The following is an 18,025-nucleotide window of genomic DNA, read 5'->3' as shown; positions in this document are numbered from 1 at the left end:
GACTCTGAGAGACAAAGAATATATAACAAAATTAAAAAAAGAATTAGAAATGTTTGTTAATGTAAATAAAAAAGAACACACCTCTTTACAGAATCTGTGGGATACAACGAAAGCCTATATAAGAGGAATAACAATTGCATATAATGCTAGAAAATAAAAAGAAAGAGAAAAAGAAAGTAATGAGTTACAGAATGATATTAGAAAATTGGAAAGACAAGCAAAATTAGCACCAGAAATATGAGTAAAGAAAGAATTAAACAGTATCTAGAGGAAGAAAATATTCCAATACTAACAGAAGAAGAAAGGGAAAAATTAAATGAAGAGATTACTATGGAGGAAATGAAAAAAGCTATTAGTAAACAAAACAAAAAAACTCCTGGAACAGATGGTTTACCTGCAGAATTACATAAAAATTTAGGCGAAATTTTTGATCCAATTCTTTTAGAAATTTATAATGAAATATTTAAAGGGGCAGAGCTACCAAGGTCGTGGAGAGAAGCGTACATCATACTAATACCGAAGGAGGGTGCAGATATCACCCACATAAACAACTATAGACCAATTTCCTTGTTGAACGCCGACTACAAAATATTTATGAATTTAATGGCTGAGAGACTAAAAAAAAATACTAAGCAGGTATATACATACTGAACAAAACAGTTTTCTTCCAACAAGACAAATTAAATACAATACAAGAACAGTACTTGATATCCTGGAAGACTATGAGGCACATCCATAAAAACAGGCTACACTAGTTTTTCTGGATGCTCAAAAAGCCTTTGACAAGGTAAATTGGGCATTTATGAGGCAACAAGTAAAGGAAATGAAATTTGGGGATAAATTCGAAACAATGTTAGAATCAATATGTTCAAGACAAGCCTGGATAATAATCAATGGAGAAATGACTAATCCATTTGAAATAGGAAAGGGAGTCAGGCAGGGATGTCCACTTTCACCTCTGCTCTTTATCATGACTCTAGAAATTTTGTTGAGAAGATTTAGACAGAATATGGAGATAAAAGGATTAAGAATTAAAAATGAAGAATACAAGGCCCAAGCATTTGCAGACGATCTTGTATTCTTCGTAGAAGAACCAATAAAATCAGGACCAAAATTAATTAAAGAGATAGAGAGATATGGAGAGGTGGCAGGTTTAACAATCAATAAAGATAAAACTAAAATGATAACAAAAAATCTAACAGAGAAACAAAAAAAAATTAAAAGAGGTAATGGGCTTACAAATTGTAAAAAGAATTAAATATTTAGGAATTTGGCTTACGGCAAGATGTTCAACAATAAAAGAAGATAATTATGTAAAATTGGTACGAGAAATAAAAAAAGATTTAGAAAAATGGGGGAAACTGCAATTATCAATATTAGGAAGAATAGCGACTATTAAGATGAACATCTTGCCAAGAATATTATTTCTCTTTCAAAATATTCCAATTAAATTAGATAAAAATATTTTTTAACGAATTAAATAAAATTACTACAAAATTTATTTGGTCAGGGGAAAAAACGAGAATAAAATTAAGCTCTTTACAAGATAATAGATGCAGAGGTGGATTTGGACTCCCTGCCTGGGAACTATATTATAAAGCGGCAACTTTAACATGGATTAAAGACTGGGCCAATTTGAGAAACAAAAGAGTTTTAATCCTAGAAGGGCATGATTTGGAAGTGGAGTGGCATGCCTTCATGTGGAACCCTGGAAATAAAAGTTATACACACTTTAATAGGCATATAATTAGATGTTCATTATTAAAAGTGTGGAAATAGATTAAACACAAACATTATATGAAGATCCCAGGATGGGTTTCCGTCATGGAGGCATTGATCCACTCCAATGCATTCAAAACTGGAAGAAAAATTAGGTATTATGGTATACTAAATTCCTAAGGAAGATTAATGACGAATCAAGAAATTAGAGAGCAAGGGATGAAAATAGAGTGGTGGCCATATTTACAACTCAAGACAAGATATAAAAAAGACATGGAAGAGTTTGGGATTGAGATAAAACCGAATCAATTAGATAAAATATTGGAGGGAACAGATGAAAAATTAATCTCAAAAATGTATAACTACCTGTTAGAATACGAAATGGCGGAAGAAATAGTTAAAGGCCCAATGAATGTAGGGCACAATATTAATTTGGAAGATTGGGAAAAATTTGGAATCAAAATTACAAAATAACAAAATCGGCGATCTATAAAATCAATATAAAATGTGTTACTGGTGGTATCTGTCACCCTCAAAGTTAGCTAACATTTACCCAAACAGGAGTCCGATGTGTTGGAAATGTAAGCAAACGAGGGGCACTTTCTTCCATACTTGGTGGCTCTGCCCAAAAAGTAAAAAATATTGGGAAAAAATTAAACTGTGGATAAAAGAAATTACAAGTATTCAACTAGAATTTAAACCTGAAATATTTTTGTTGGGAATGTTAAAAGGGGACTATGCAAATGAAATGAAATATTTAATTCTCCATATAAGCACAGCAGCAAGAATTGCCTTGGCACAATGTTGGAAGGGCGAACAAATGCCAACAAATAATTTGATTACTCAGAAAATACTTGACTGCACTGAAATGGACCTACTCACATAAAAACTTAGGAATAAGGAAGACTCAAGATATATTACAGCTTGGGATAAATGGTATAAGTGGATTAAAGAGGAAAAAAAACCAGGAAATTAAAAGATATGGTTTTGATGAACGGAGTGGTTAAATTAAGAATGTTTATCAAATTAAGAAACAAATAGTAGTAAAATTATTACCAATAAAAATCACACCATCTTAGTTGATCAGAAACATATGTTTTATATGTTTATCTATTATGTATTTGTATATATAGATTTTGTCTGCAACGTAAAGTTGTATTCAATGTATTGTACATAATGTGTTTTTTTTAATCTTTAATAAAGTTTTCTTTTTAAAAATTTTTAAAAAAGCAATTGGCATTGTTGTTTCTAGATGCTCAAAAGGCGTTTGACCATATGAACTGGCAATTCATGTTATACCAACTAAGATATATGGACTTTGGAGATAAATTTATAAACGTGTTCAAGGCAATATGTACAAATCAGAAAGCCAAAGTGTGAATGGTGAGGTAACTGAAAATTTTTCAATATGGAAAGGTACAGGGCAAGGCTGCCCATTATCTCCATTGTTATTTAACTCTGTTAAGTACTAATAAGAAATATTAGGCAAGGTGAGCAAATCAAAGGAATGGAAATCAAAAGAAAAAAATACAAACTACAAGCATTCGCATATGATTTAGTTTTCATCTTAGAGGAGCCACTGAAGTCAGGCCCGAGACTCATAGAGAAATTAGAGGAATATGGAGGAATATGGAGAGGTTGCTGGATTAAAAATAAGTAAGGAAAAAACCAAAATGATAGTTAAAAACCTTACAAAGAAACAGAGGGATGAATTAATAAAGAAAATGAATATCCCAATAATGAAAAAAAGTGAAATACTTAGGAATCTACCTATCCGCAAGATTTGTACATCTTGCTGTTAGGTAGATTCCTAAGTATTTCACTTTTTCACTATTAAAGTGAACTAAAGAGGACAATTATACAAAATCAGTGCATCAAATTAAGCTGTGAGAAATGCTTGCAATTTTCTATGATGGATAGAATAGCTGCAATAAAGATGAACATATTGCTGAAGATACTTTTCCTATTCTAAACAATACCAATAAAACTAGAGAAAAAATATTTTGATGAGTTGAATAAAATAATGTTGAAATTCATTTGGCAGCCCCCTAAAAGCCTGTTGCCTATCATCCTCTTGGGCAAAGCATGTGAGCCATTTCCTCCTTTCAGTGGTCCACTAAAGTACATATATAGATTGATAATAAAGTAAAAAAAAGGTGAACAACATTTTTTCAGAATTATAGATACATTGAGGCTGGGTGTGACAAGGAATGGCTGAGAGGGGAGGGGAGGGACTAGGCGAGGCAATGTATTTTTCAAAGCACCAGAAGGTTGAAAACTGAACAGAGAAAGAAGCAACCTAAAAGTAAGGAGAAACTTCCTGACAGTGAAAACAATTAACCAGTGGAATTGTTTGCCACCAGAAGTTCTGGGTGCTCCAACACTGGAAGTTTTTAACAAAAGACTGGACAGCCATTTCTCTGAAATGGTATAGAGTTCCCCCCAAGGTCCCTTCTAAGTGTTATTCTGTTATTCTGACACCTTTCCCAGGATGAAAGGCAACAGGCTTTTAGATTTTGGCATCCTCAGAGTTTTCCTGCCTGAGCAGGGGGTTGGACTAGAAGACCTCCACAGTCCCTTTCAACTCTGTTAAACCTGGGCAAAAGAAAGGCAGTAATATCACTCTAGGTTAGGGACAGTGCAAAATATTAATATATGATAAATAATGGAACAATTAAAAATAATAGCACAGAGTTTTCTCTCTCGCTCTTCTTTTTCTTTCTCTCTTTCTCTCCCTTTCTTTTTTTCTTTCTTTCTCTTTCCTTCTTGCCCTTCCTCCCTTCCTTTTCTCTTTCTTTCTTCCTATTTTTCTTTCTTTCTTTTTTCCTCTTTCTTTTTTTCTCTCCCTTCCTCTTCCTTTCTTGCTCTTTCTTCCTTTCTTGCTCTTTCCTTCCTCCCTTCCTCTCTTCCTCATACCTTTTCTGGGAAGAACTTATGAGCAGCGAGTGGTGAGACAATGAAGAAAGCAGCAGCCCCGGAACATCCATCCACCCTCCCTTTCAAAGCACATGGGCGGGGGCGCCCAAGGCATTCGCTTTCCCTGCTCTGCTGGGAGGGTGGCGGGCGCGCCCGAAAGGGAGGGGGAAAACGAATGGCTTTCCCTTCACTTTCCCTGCTCTGCTGGAGCTGGGAGGGTGGCGGACGCACCCCAAAAGGGGGAAGCGGCGGCTTTCCGCTTGCTTTCCTACCTGCTGGGGCTGGGAGGGTGGCGGGCACGCCCGAAGGGAGGGAAAGCAAATGGCTTTCCCTGGCTTTCCCACTCAGCTGGGGCTGGGAGGGTGGCGGGCGCGCCCGGAAGGGAGGGGGAAAGCGAATGGCTTTCCCTTGGCTTTCCCTACTCAGCTGGGGCTGGGAGGGTGGCGGGCGCGCCCGAAAGGGAGAGGGAAAGCGAATAGCTTTCCGTTTGCTTTCCCTTCACTTTCCGTGCTCTGCTGGAGCTGAGAGGGCGGTGGGCGCACCCCGAGAGGGGGAAAGCGAACGGCTATCCCTTCACTTTCCCTGCTCTGCTGGGGCCGGGAGGGCAGCGAGTGGGCCCCGAAAGGGAGTGGGAAAGCGAACGGCTTTCTGTTTGCTTTCCCTGCTCTCCTGGGGCTGAGAGGGCAGAGGACGTGCCCCAAAAGGGAGGCCAGGAACTCCTGGGGTTGCTTCCCATCGCTGTGCTGCCACCGCTGCTGCCCCCCCCCCTCTGGACTGGCCTGAAAACGACGCCCCACCTTGGTCTCCTCCTGCCCGGAAAGGTCTCAGGCGGTGGGAGGAGCCACGGAAAGGCCCCGCGTGGTGGGCGAGGGCCTAGCGCGACTCGTAGGCTTACCTGTGAGCAGGGCAGGCAGATCAGGGCTGCTCAGTTGGGGCGCAGGCACCACGTGGGGACGTCAGGTTAGGCAAGCCATGAGGGCCCAGCATGACACATAGGAAGGGAGGAGTGACTGGGTGGGGAGAGCTGCGGGTGGGTGAGCTGCGTGAGCATCAGGTGGGTGGGGCAACTGAGCAACCAGCGACCTGGGAACCGGTTTGGGGGTGTGGCCAGCCAGAAGTTACTACCAGTTCCACGACCCACGTCTAATCACTGCTACAGGTTTTCTGGATCCGGTGTGAACCAGTTGAATACCACCTCTGGGTGGACTTGTATAAAGGCAAGGAAATTCTGGACACAAATATATACATGGTTATAAAGAAATGATCAAACAACATATAGATTTTAAGCCAAAATTGTTTTTATTAAGTATTTTATCAGATGGCTATGACAAAGGGACAATATATCTAATATTATATATTTTGACTACAGCAAGAATTATATATGCACAGCAGTGGAAGAATGAGAACACCTCATCAGATGATGAAACAATAAGGAAGATACCAACCTGTGCAGAAATGGACAGACTAAAGCTAAAAATAAAAGATAAATGAGATACAGAATACTATTTAACATGGAATAGGTTTTATCAATGGTTAGAAACACGAGGTAGAAGTCAGAATGTGAAAGAAAGTTAGGTGGACATGGAAAGAGATATTATTTTTAATATTGATACAGGAATGTAAGTATTAGAGTGATAGATAAGTTGACATATTAGAATATGATGATCAGAAACTATTGTACAACACTAGCACTGTTTAAAATATATATATTATTCTGTTTTCACTTTTGTTTTATGGTAATTGGAATGCCAGGATAATTACACTGTATTCAATATATTTACATGTAAACAACAAAAATATATAAACTGGGGATTTCCGGTTTGTCGGCTTCGCGAGCGGCAGGGATTTGGCGGCTGCGCGATCCCTGCCGCGCTAGCCGTTTTTGGGGCTCCGACCCAGCTGGGTACGGAGCTAGGCTGCCTGCAGGGGCAGCTGAAGAGTAGGGGATCCGGAGAAGGGTTTGGGGGTGCTGCAGACCCCCTCCCTGGCCGGCAGAACCCCTTTTCCCAGGACGGTGCAGCGGCGGTCCCGTAATGGCCGCCACAAAGAAGCTGGCAGCCGGGTAAGAATGCGCAGGAGGAAGTGGAGAAAGTGATTGAGAGGAGAAAGTTTTTCTTGGCTCCTAGGACTCTAAGACATATTTAATAAAATTCCTGAAAAGTATGACTTTCTGAATAATACCTGCCAGAAGAGGGAAAAAGCGGCTGCTGGAAGGTGCTGAAAGGATAGCTTTCCCTCTTTTCCTACGGAATAAATAACTGGATATTAAGAAACCTATTTTTTTAGGTGGAAATTGGTTTTAATTTTCTATGATGGTTAGAATAGCTGCAATAAAGATGAACATATTGCTGAAGATACTTTTCCTATTCTAAACAATACCAATAAAACTAGAGAAAAAAATATTTTGATGAGTTGAATAAAATAATGTTGAAATTCATTTGGCAGCCCCAAAAGCCTGTTGCCTATCATCCTCTTGGGCAAAAGCATGTGAGCCATTTCCTCCTTTCAGTGGTCCACTAAAGTACATATATAGATTGATAATAAAGTAAAAAAAAAAGGTGAACAACATTTTTTCAGAATTATAGATACATTGAGGCTGGGTGTGACAAGGAATGGCTGAGAGGGGAGGGGAGGGACTAGGCGAGGCAATGTATTTTTCAAAGCACCAGAAGGTTGAAAACTGAACAGAGAAAGAAGCAACCTAAAAGTAAGGAGAAACTTCCTGACAGTGAAAACAATTAACCAGTGGAATTGTTTGCCACCAGAAGTTCTGGGTGCTCCAACACTGGAAGTTTTTAACAAAAGACTGGACAGCCATTTCTCTGAAATGGTATAGAGTTCCCCCAAGGTCCCTTCTAAGTGTTATTCTGTTATTCTGACATCTTTCCCAGGATGAAAGGCAACAGGCTTTTAGATTTTGGCATCCTCAGAGTTTTCCTGCCTGAGCAGGGGTTGGACTAGAAGACCTCCACAGTCCCTTTCAACTCTGTTAAACCTGGGCAAAAGAAAGGCAGTAATATCACTCTAGGTTAGGGACAGTGCAAAATATTAATATATGATAAATAATGGAACAATTAAAAATAATAGCACAGAGTTTTCTCTCTCGCTCTTCTTTTTCTTTCTCTCTTTCTCTCCCTTTCTTTTTTTTCTTTCTTTCTCTTCCTTCTTGCCCTTCCTCCCTTCCTTTTCTCTTTCTTTCTTCCTATTTTTCTTTCTTTCTTTTTTTCCTCTTTCTTTTTTCTCTCCCTTCCTCTTCCTTTCTTGCTCTTTCTTCCTTTCTTGCTCTTTCCTTCCTCCTTCCTCTCTTCCTCATACCTTTTCTGGGAAGAACTTATGAGCAGCGAGTGGTGAGACAATGAAGAAAGCAGCAGCCCCAGAACATCCATCCACCCTCCCTTTCAAAGCACATGGGCTGGGCGCCCAAGGCATTCGCTTTCCCTGCTCTGCTGGGAGGGTGGCGGGCGCGCCCGAAAGGGAGGGGGAAACGAATGGCTTTCCCTTCACTTTCCCTGCTCTGCTGGAGCTGGGAGGTGGCGGACGCACCCCAAAGGGGGAAGCGAGCGGCTTTCCGTTTGCTTCTCCCCTACTCTGCTGGGGCTGGGAGGGTGGCGGGCGCGCCCGAAGGAGGAAAGCGAATGGCTTTCCCTTGGCTTTCCCCACTCAGCTGGGGCTGGGAGGGTGGCGGGCGCGCCCGAAAGGAGGGGGAAAGCGAATAGCTTTCCGTTGCTTTCCCTTCACTTTCCGTGCTCTGCTGGAGCTGAGAGGGGCGGTGGGCGCATTCCCGAGAGGGGAAAGCGAGCACTATCCCTTCACTTTCCCTGCTCTGCTGGGGCCGGGAGGGCAGCGAGTGGGCCCCGAAGGGAGTGGGAAAGCGAACGGCTTTCTGTTTGCTTTCCCTGCTCTCCTGGGGCTGAGAGGGCAGAGGACGTGCCCCAAAGGGAGGCCAGGAACTCCTGGGGTTGCTTCCCATCGCTGTGCTGCCACCGCTGCTGCCCCCCGCCCTCTGGACTGGCCTGAAAACGACGCCCCCACCTTGGTCTCCTCCTGCCCGGAAAGGTCTCAGGCGGTGGGGAGCCACGGAAAGGCCCAGCGTGGTGGGCGAGGGCCTAGCGCGACTGTAGGCTTACCTGTGAGCAGGGCAGGCAGATCAGGGCTGCTCAGTTGGGGCGCAGGCACCACGTGGGGATCGTCAGGTTAGGCAAGCCATGAGGGCCCAGCATGACACATAGGAAGGGAGGAGTGACTGGGTGGGGAGAGCTGCGGGTGGGTGAGCTGCGTGAGCATCAGGTGGGTGGGGCAACTGAGCAACCAGCGACCTGGGAACCGGTTTGGGGTGTGGCCAGCCAGAAGTTACTACCAGTTCCACGACCCACGTCTAATCACTGCTACAGGTTTTCTGGATCCGGTGTGAACCAGTTGAATACCACCTCTGGGTGGACTTGTATAAAGGCAAGGAAATTCTGGACACAAATATATACATGGTTATAAAGAAATGATCAAACAACATATAGATTTTAAGCCAAAATTGTTTTTATTAAGTATTTTATCAGATGGCTATGACAAAGGGACAATATATCTAATATTATATATTTTGACTACAGCAAGAATTATATATGCACAGCAGTGGAAGAATGAGAACACCCCATCAGATGATGAAACAATAAGGAAGATACCAACCTGTGCAGAAATGGACAGACTAAAGCTAAAAATAAAAGATAAATGAGATACAGAATACTATTTAACATGGAATAGGTTTTATCAATGGTTAGAAACACGAGGTAGAAGTCAGAATGTGAAAGAAAGTTAGGTGGACATGGAAAGAGATATTATTTTTAATATTGATACAGGAATGTAAGTATTAGAGTGATAGATAAGTTGACATATTAGAATATGATGATCAGAAACTATTGTACAACACTAGCACTGTTTAAAATATATATATTATTCTGTTTTCACTTTTGTTTTATGGTAATTGGAATGCCAGGATAATTACACTGTATTCAATATATTTACATGTAAACAACAAAAATATATAAACTGAGTAAAATAGACAAGAAAATGGTAGGACAACTCTAGAAGAGTTTATATCACCAGGATCAGATGGATTACATCCTAGTTTTGTAAAGAAGCTGGCCGATGTGATCTCAGAACTATAGAACCATATCTTTCAAAGATCATGGAGCACCAGAGAACTCTAGAGGAAAAAAGTGAAAAAATGGACTTTCAGTTTACGTTGCGGTGGGAATGGCTGGAGAATAGCAATGCTCCGTCAGGCTTCATGAAATGCAGCCAGAAACTGCTTGCCGGAGACCCTACAAGGGTCAAGCCGCCCTGGATGGTGAAAAAAGGAGAGGCACTTCGCCAATTACAAGAAAACTGCTATTTCCTTATTGATCCGAAGAAAACTCTCCTGAACAGCAGCAGGCACGACAGCCATTTTGGTCAGTCACAAGCTGGGACAACCAGGATACTAAGATCTTGTGCTGGAACAGGGTGTGGACAGAGCAATGAAACTGGGTGAGATAACTTCCAACTTTACCTTAGAGATTTAACCCAAATAAAAAATTCCAAAAAATAATCTCCAAATGTTAAGAAAGCAGCGATTGGATTTATGGAGAAAGATTAAAGATTAAAGACTCAGGTGTAAAAGAAATATCTAAAGGATGTTTTAAAACACAGAAAACCTGGAAAAGTCGAACAACATTGTGAAAAGTAATTACTGACAGATATTTGATTTTCTAAACTCTATCTTTAACCCCTGTCAGCTGTTTTGACTTTTACACTCTGTTGAAAGCTGGAATTGGGGCAGGGGAGCCATCTACTGAAGGAAAAAGATTACTGCAATGTGGGAAACTTAAATGAAAGTGATGTAAGGAGAGAAAGTAAACAACACCTGGAAGGCTATTTGACCTTGACTTTATCTTAGTAGATGATTTGGATGCTTGGAAATATTTAGTGAGCTTTTTGAAGTTATATAAGGTAAATTGAACTGTAAACACTAAAACTTTATTGAAACTGTGCACTGAAAAGTGGATTTGAAAGTTTTGAGGAAATCTGGTGGGCCAAGTTGGATTTGGATTATTAACATCACTTGACAGATCATCCTACGAAGCAAAAGAAGAAAAATGATAGAAGGAAAAAAAGAAAAAGAAGAAAAGACAAATAAGGCTTTAAAATTTGGACAATTGGGAAGGTGTAAACTGGAAATTATAAAGACTGTGAAGCATAAATTTATAGCTTTTAAGGGCTAGAAATTTAGGAGACTTGGATGAATAATTTTGGGATTCATCAAATTTTATTAATAATTGACTTTTTGGAGTTTTTAGATATTGGGATACTGGAATATTATATATATATATTGAGTAATTTTTAATATATTAATTTGGTACAAAATGACCCAGCAGGAGACAATAAAATTCTAGGAAGAAATGTTAGTAATGGTTAAAAGTATTTATGAAAATGTGACAAAGAGTCATAAGGAGATTATGGGAATATTTAAAGATAAAGATGTGAAAGTAGAAGACCCATAACAAATGGTGGGAACAGATGAACATGATACACAGAAGACAGATGAGAAATTAGTAGGAGTGGTGGAGATAAAGCAAAATAAGTTACAAGAAGACAAAAATAAGTTACAGGCAGACAAAAACATTGAAAAAACAGCAACAATAAATACTAAGAATCAAATAGATAATCCCTTAAGAGTTTACAATAGAACAGAGAAAAAAAAGGAAGATTTCAAAAAAATAATCAAAGGGGTTATAGATGGGTATCCAAAAGATGCAGCAGAAGGAGATAAGGGGTAAGGCAGAGGGAACACTCAGTCTATTCAAAAATGTTAGAAAGAAATATAGGATCCCAAGAGAGAAATATAAAAGAATCACCAAAAAGTCAATAAATAATAAAATTCTAAAAAGGCTGAGAGAAGATGGATAGAGACATAATATCTTGCAATATAGTGACTATTAAAAAAACCCAATAGAAATATGTGGAAAGTATAAATTGGGAAAATAGTAGCACATATATAGATATATAATAGAATTTATTATAACCATAAATATACTAAGATTAGGAGGTGGAAGACTATGATTAGGTATATCTAAATGTATTATGATTAACAGTGTGCAAAAAATATACTGAGTTTTATAGTTTACAAGGATTATACATTCAGGGGATTTAGAGATATAATCCCGAGACTGACTAAATCTTATTAATAATTTGTTTTATTGGTATTTATAGAAAACTGAGATATTGAAAATGTGGTGGAACCAAAATCAGCAACATACAAGGAAAATAGTTATAAAATGTTCTATAGATGGCACCTTCCCCCTTTGAGATTGGCAAAGATGTACCCCAACATGAGTCCGAAATGCTGGAAGTGCAAAAAAAAAAGGACGGAACATACTACCATATGTGGTAGTCTTGTATAGAATCCCAAAAATATTGGCTGAGAATTAAAAAATGGTTGGAGGAAATTACAAATGAACAAATTGAACTAAAACCAAAATTGTTCTTATTAGGGATATTTAGGGAAAAGTATGCAAAAAAAGTTAAATACATAATATTACATATATTGATGGCAGCCAGACTGTTTGAAACAGCCCTATACTTCACCAGAGGAATTGATAACTCAAAAGATGCGTTGTGCAGAAATGGATAAATTAACCCTAGCCCTAAAGATAAAGAATCATCAGAGTATTACCGTATTTACCGGACTGTAAGCTGCTACTTTTTTCCCATGCTTTGAACCCTGCGGCTTGTACAACAATGCGGCTTATGTATAGATTTTTCTTCGCTAATTGCCATCAGGGGGCACAAAAAACGTGACAGATGCAAGAGGTCAAGGCAAAGAAGACAACACTACCGATAGTTTTTGGCGCACTCGACGCAAGCAGCACGACACGCACGAACGCAAAATATTTTTCACACCCTTCATCATAGAAAGTACACGAAGAAAAGCATATGATGCAGCTTTTAAGTTGAAAGCAATCGATCTGCCTATCCAGGAAGGAAATAGAACTGCTGCACGTAAGCTTGGCGTTAATGAATCAATGGTGAGACGTTGCAGACGTCTGGCTGCATGAGAAGAGCATTCTTCTCTTTCTGTGTAAATATCTCATTTCACAACGTATATATCTGTGGCTTATAGTCTGGTGAGGCTAATATATGTAAAAATATTTTTTTTAAAAATTTAGTGGGTGAGGCTTATATTCCGATGCGCTCTATAGTCTACGGTATACTACGGTATATGAATTGGGATTGTTGGTATGAATGGATTGAGTGAAGACAGACTATATAATAAACGGTAAAGGAAGATAAGTAGTAGCTGTAGTAAATACATATTCGCATTAGATATCAATTGTAAATATTATACAAAAAAGAAGTGAAAAAATGGATCCAGACCAGTCAGTCACTAAATTAGTGGATCAGCAAAATACTGTGGACATCGTATACTTGTCCTTCAGTAAGGCACTTGACAAAATAGACTACAACCTAATTCTTGGTAAGATAGAAACGTGTAAGATAGACAGCATCACTACCAGATGGATTTAGAAGTGGCTGAGAAATCTCACTCTCAACATGTAATCCACAATGGAACTACATCTACATGTACAGAAATATGCAGTGTGGTACCCCAGATTCTGTTTTAGGCCTATTATTCTTCAACATCTTCATAAAGAATTTAGATGAGGGGATAAAACAGGAACTAATCAAATTTGCAGACAACACCAAGTTGGGAAGAATAGATAATACTTTAGAAGACAGGCTCAAGATCCAGAAGGATCTTGACAGGCTTGAACATTGGGCCCTATCTCACAAAATGAAATTCAATGGTGAGAAAAACAAGGTTTTATACTTAGGCAAGAAAAACTAAGTGCATAGGTATAGAATAGATGGTACCTGTATCAATAGCAATAACTCTAGAGAGATCTAGAACTAGAGGACGACCACTTAAATATGAGCCAGCAATGTGCTGAAGTCACCCAAAAAGCCAAAGTAGTTCTAGGTTTCATTAACAGAAAGATATTATCATGGTCACAAGAAGTGTGCTTGTGTGCTTTGGTAAGACCAGTGTGTCCAGTTCTGGTCACCATGATGTAAAAAAAATGTTGAGAATCTAGAATGATTGCAATGAGGAGCAACAAAAATGATGAGTGGGCTGGGTGCTAAAACATTTGAAGAACAGTTCCAGGTATGTCTAGTCTAAGGAAAAGAACTAGGGGTGATATGATAGCAGTGTTCCAATATTTGAGGGGTTGCCACAGAGAAGAGGGGGGTGTCACCTATTCTTCAAAGTACCTGAAGACAAGAAACAATGGATAGAAACTATTCAAGGAGAGGACCAACCTAGAACTAATGAGAAATTTCCTGATAGTGAGAAGAATTAACCAATGGAACAGCTTGCCTCCAGAAGTTATGGGTGCTACATCAATGGAGATTTTTAAGAAGAGATTGGACAGCCATTGGTCTGAAATTGTATAGGGTCTCCTACTTGAGCAGGGGATGGACTAGAAGATCTGCAAGGTCCCTTTTCAACTCTGTTATTTTATTATTTTCAATTTAATTGGCCCATTTTTGTTAAAAGTTTATGAGAAACTAAGGAAGAAACAAGAATTGGTGTGAGCTGAAAATATTTTGATTCATCATTAAGAGCACATGATAGTTTCAAATATTTTGAAAAGTATTCCAAACAAAATACCTGTATGGTGACCACGAAGAAAAGGTGTTGGTTGCAATCTTAAAACACATACACATGCCAAACATTACCTTGACAAGCTTTCTCCACATGGATGAGTTCATCAGGAAAATTCAGGATATCTGGATATTGCAGTTCACATGTTTCTGCCAAGAAATGAAGTAAGGTCATCTTCTGATCAGTTGACTTTGTGTCACGAAGCTAGAAGATATGAACAAGACTACTGGTGAACAATGCACAAGAAGGTGTTTATTATTATTATTATTATTTTCCTCCCCAGGCTTTTTTCCTCACATTTACCTTGCAAATGAAACTAATGTTGAATCCAAAGGCACCAGCATTCATGGAGCCAGAATTCATGTAGTTGCCCACAAGGAGGATAATGGAGAGAAGACTACCAAAGTTCTCACTATTGCGAAGTTCCTCACAGGCTGCTGTAACAGCAACAATATCTGGCTTTAGGTTTTCTACCTGTTCATTAAACTGTAGCTTGAAGAGTATAGCATTGAGTCTTGATAGCAGATGGGAAACCGAACTAATCTGTGAAGAAAAAGAGACACTGTCACACAAAGAGAAATAAGAATGAGAATATCAGCTTAAGGGAAGGAACAAAGGAGATCTGAGCAAGAGAAGACCCACAAAAGTATAGTTGAATTCATTGTCAAAGATTAATTCACTGACTACAATGTAGTAATGTAAGCAACATGAAGTTGAAAGACATCTCTTTATGACATGTATATAGTGTGATTCCCAAGAAATATTAGATGGCTTAAAGGAATTTGCAAATCCTGGAGGTACAAAAATTCAGAGATACAAAAACTGCTAGATAGCAGCAAAACTTAGGGGGAAAAAATCATTTTTTAACCATCTAGTCACTGTCCTGATTTTGCCACTGAGATTTTTTTTTTGTAAAGTTTTTGTTATTTTTAAAACAGATCAATATAATTTCGTGGACAATGTGGTGTCTGAGTGTCATTCATTTTGATACAAAAGCAATATTAATAAAATAAGCATTACTAACTTAATCTGATTTACCTGGTCTAATGTTGTTATACATAATCCTTCATTTTTCAATTGTTCAATATTTGCTACATCCTTCAAGTAGTTATAGCATTATTTTTGAGCATACCTAATAACATCCTTTTTCAAACTTTGCTCTTAACCTCTAATATTCACTTTAAATGTGTTAAATAAAAATATGTATGACAGCATTCTCCCTATTTCTAAACTTTTTATCTATTCTAATTTTTAATACGGCCAATCTTATTTTTAAAAAAATCCTTCCTATCCACCCTCTCTCACTCTTTTAGAAGTTTCACTTCTTTTTTTTCTGGCTTGCCTCCCATACTCCTCCCTTGGGTCCTTGTCTACATCTTTCATATTTAACCCGACCTTTATTTCCCTCCCCAATATTTTTTGCTGCCAGTCCATCCATAAGTCTGCCAAGTCCTCTGTTCTTTTTTCCAAAAATATCTTTCAATTTATTCAATTCCATTTTTCTAAATCCTAGTGTATATTTCCCTAACTTTATTTCACCCAACTGTATGATCTCCTCCTTCTTTTCTCCTTGTTCTATTTGTTGTATCGTCTGCTCTATCTCAACCTCTAAGCTTACAGTTCTCTCCTTTGCTTCCTGGGTTTTATTATCTTGCTTCATTACTCCTTGTTGCACATTTTCAGTCTTTCCAGTTATAGCGTGTAATAAGTCCTTTATCTCCTTGGAATTCCCCATCATTGTATCATAAATGTTTTGAAGTAACATCATTATTTCTTTTTGTGTCTCCAGTTCTTCCTGATGAGCCATTTTGTCTTATTTTTAAAAGTCCAGATAGTATTCAATATTTTGTCAGTAATTTGTCACCGCTCCAGAGTCTATTTTTTTTGACTTCCCAAAGCAAGATTACTTAAAACTTGATATTGTTCATCAGGAAATACAATATTTATAATTCTTTGTGTCCCATAATTAAACAATAGGTTCCATTTATTCAGTCCAGGGGAAATGCTTCTTTAAATCCACTTTTAGGTATCCTCCAGGTTTTCAAAGTTGATCCTCTAGTCACCATAAAGTAGATAAGTATAGAACAGCAGACCTCCAGGTGTTATTTTCCTCTTATCAGAATTGTCCAAGGTCACTTTACCATTCTAGGAGTGTAACATAATATATATCCATTCACCAGTAGATGGCACCTTCATCTTAAAATCAATGTTAAAGGTCCACTTTCAAAAGTCAACATTAAAAATCCAGTTAAAAACTATTCTGCCAGTTGTTTCTTTCAAATTAATTCAAACAAAATGTCCAATAAACAGTCAAATATCCAGCATTTTAAAGTGCTTGTTCAGAGTCCTGCCAGTAAGATTTGTACATCCAGTCTTTCCATATTCTGTAGCTTTTAGGGTGCAATTTTTCTCTGTTGCTCTTTGATCGCTGCTTAAAAGTATTCCAAAGAGTCTCTTTCCTGGATTAATTTCTTTTGGGGAAATCCTTAACAAAAATTAAAAATCACCTCACCCAGCTCCAGTCACTGTCCACTCTCATCGCTCCATCACTGTCTTGGTTTCTTCAGCTGCCCCAGCTTCACAGCAGCCATGATGGCCACCTCTCCTTCATCTTCGGCAAAGAGGGAAGTAACCCTAGGTCCAGCAGGAGAGCCACTGCTCTCCGTGACCAGCAGGGTGCACCTCCTCACCCCTACAGGGTGACTTTAGCCCCTTGAGGGAGCCCTCTGATAAAGAGAATTTGATGTGAGGATGCGGAGCCCCGCTCCCCTGCGCGGATCAGGCAGCGACGTCAGACTGGAAGTCTTTGCCACTGAGATCTAAAAGGCCTGGTAAAACCTATATATAAAAACAAATACATAGCTTTTTTCAGTTGTAATTACAGGAGAACGGAATGGGTAAGAATGGAAAGCGTTCTGTTGTTTCCTCTCCCAAATCCACAGCAATAAAAGTCTAAGAATCTAATCTAGAAAATTTGCAGTACTTACTTAATGAATTTGATATAAAATAATATTTAATATTAGAATAGGAAAAAATAGCATATGGATGATTGGGAAGACCTTGATTGAGTTCAACAATGATGGTAGTGCTCTCTTCTCAGATAAAACCTTGTTGTGTTTTATAGTGGCCTTTAAAGTATAGGAAAAGGGATAAGAGGAATTGAACAACCAGTAGATATATACAAAAATAATTTAATGGACATTAGGGAAATATTGTGGGACAGCTTCCATGACTGGAATCTAAGATTGAGCATAGATGATAACCGCTATGAAAAATAAAAGACCTGCAAGTAGGCTGATCTTTCAAATCACTCCAGTAAAGGAAAGAATGGGAGATCATTCACAACTGCTCTGAATGGCAGCTCATGAGAAGATCATAAAACTTTCATGAAATTGAGCATGAGGAGCTAAAAAAGATTACATCTTTGCTCTCTGCTCTCAAAGCCTTTCATAAGGATAGTAAACCCACTTTCTAATCACACTCAGAAATATTCAATTTAACCACTTTATTGATAGTAAAGATCTTCAAAATGGCAGGCTTAATTTGACATCTGGGGAGTTTCACCTTTTTTGAATTTTAGAATTTTGAACGAGAATTTAAAGTTATACACAACTGGCAAAAACCAAATAAAATAAAATATTTTGATTTAAGAAAGTTTTAAATGGTTTGGGAGAGAGAACTTATTTTTGCTGTAAG

General features: G+C 38.6%; 1 protein-coding gene across 1 annotated transcript in view; it reads right to left on the bottom strand.

Moving 5' to 3' along the window:
* DIAPH1 (diaphanous related formin 1) overlaps nucleotides 1–18,025 on the bottom strand; it is a 156,658-nt gene that overhangs the window by 23,790 nt on the left and 114,843 nt on the right. Inside the window, 2 exon segments of the mRNA XM_087960995.1 lie at nucleotides 14,404–14,533; nucleotides 14,633–14,872. Coding sequence (XP_087817121.1) covers nucleotides 14,404–14,533; nucleotides 14,633–14,872 — 370 coding nt within the window.

The sequence above is a fragment of the Notechis scutatus genome, chromosome 3 (genome assembly GCF_049901735.1).
Source record: "Notechis scutatus isolate UNSWTSFEM ecotype Mainland chromosome 3, rNotScu1.2, whole genome shotgun sequence".
NCBI classification, from domain to species: Eukaryota; Metazoa; Chordata; class Lepidosauria; order Squamata; family Elapidae; genus Notechis; species Notechis scutatus.
This window is presented reverse-complemented; position numbering and strand designations above follow the sequence as displayed.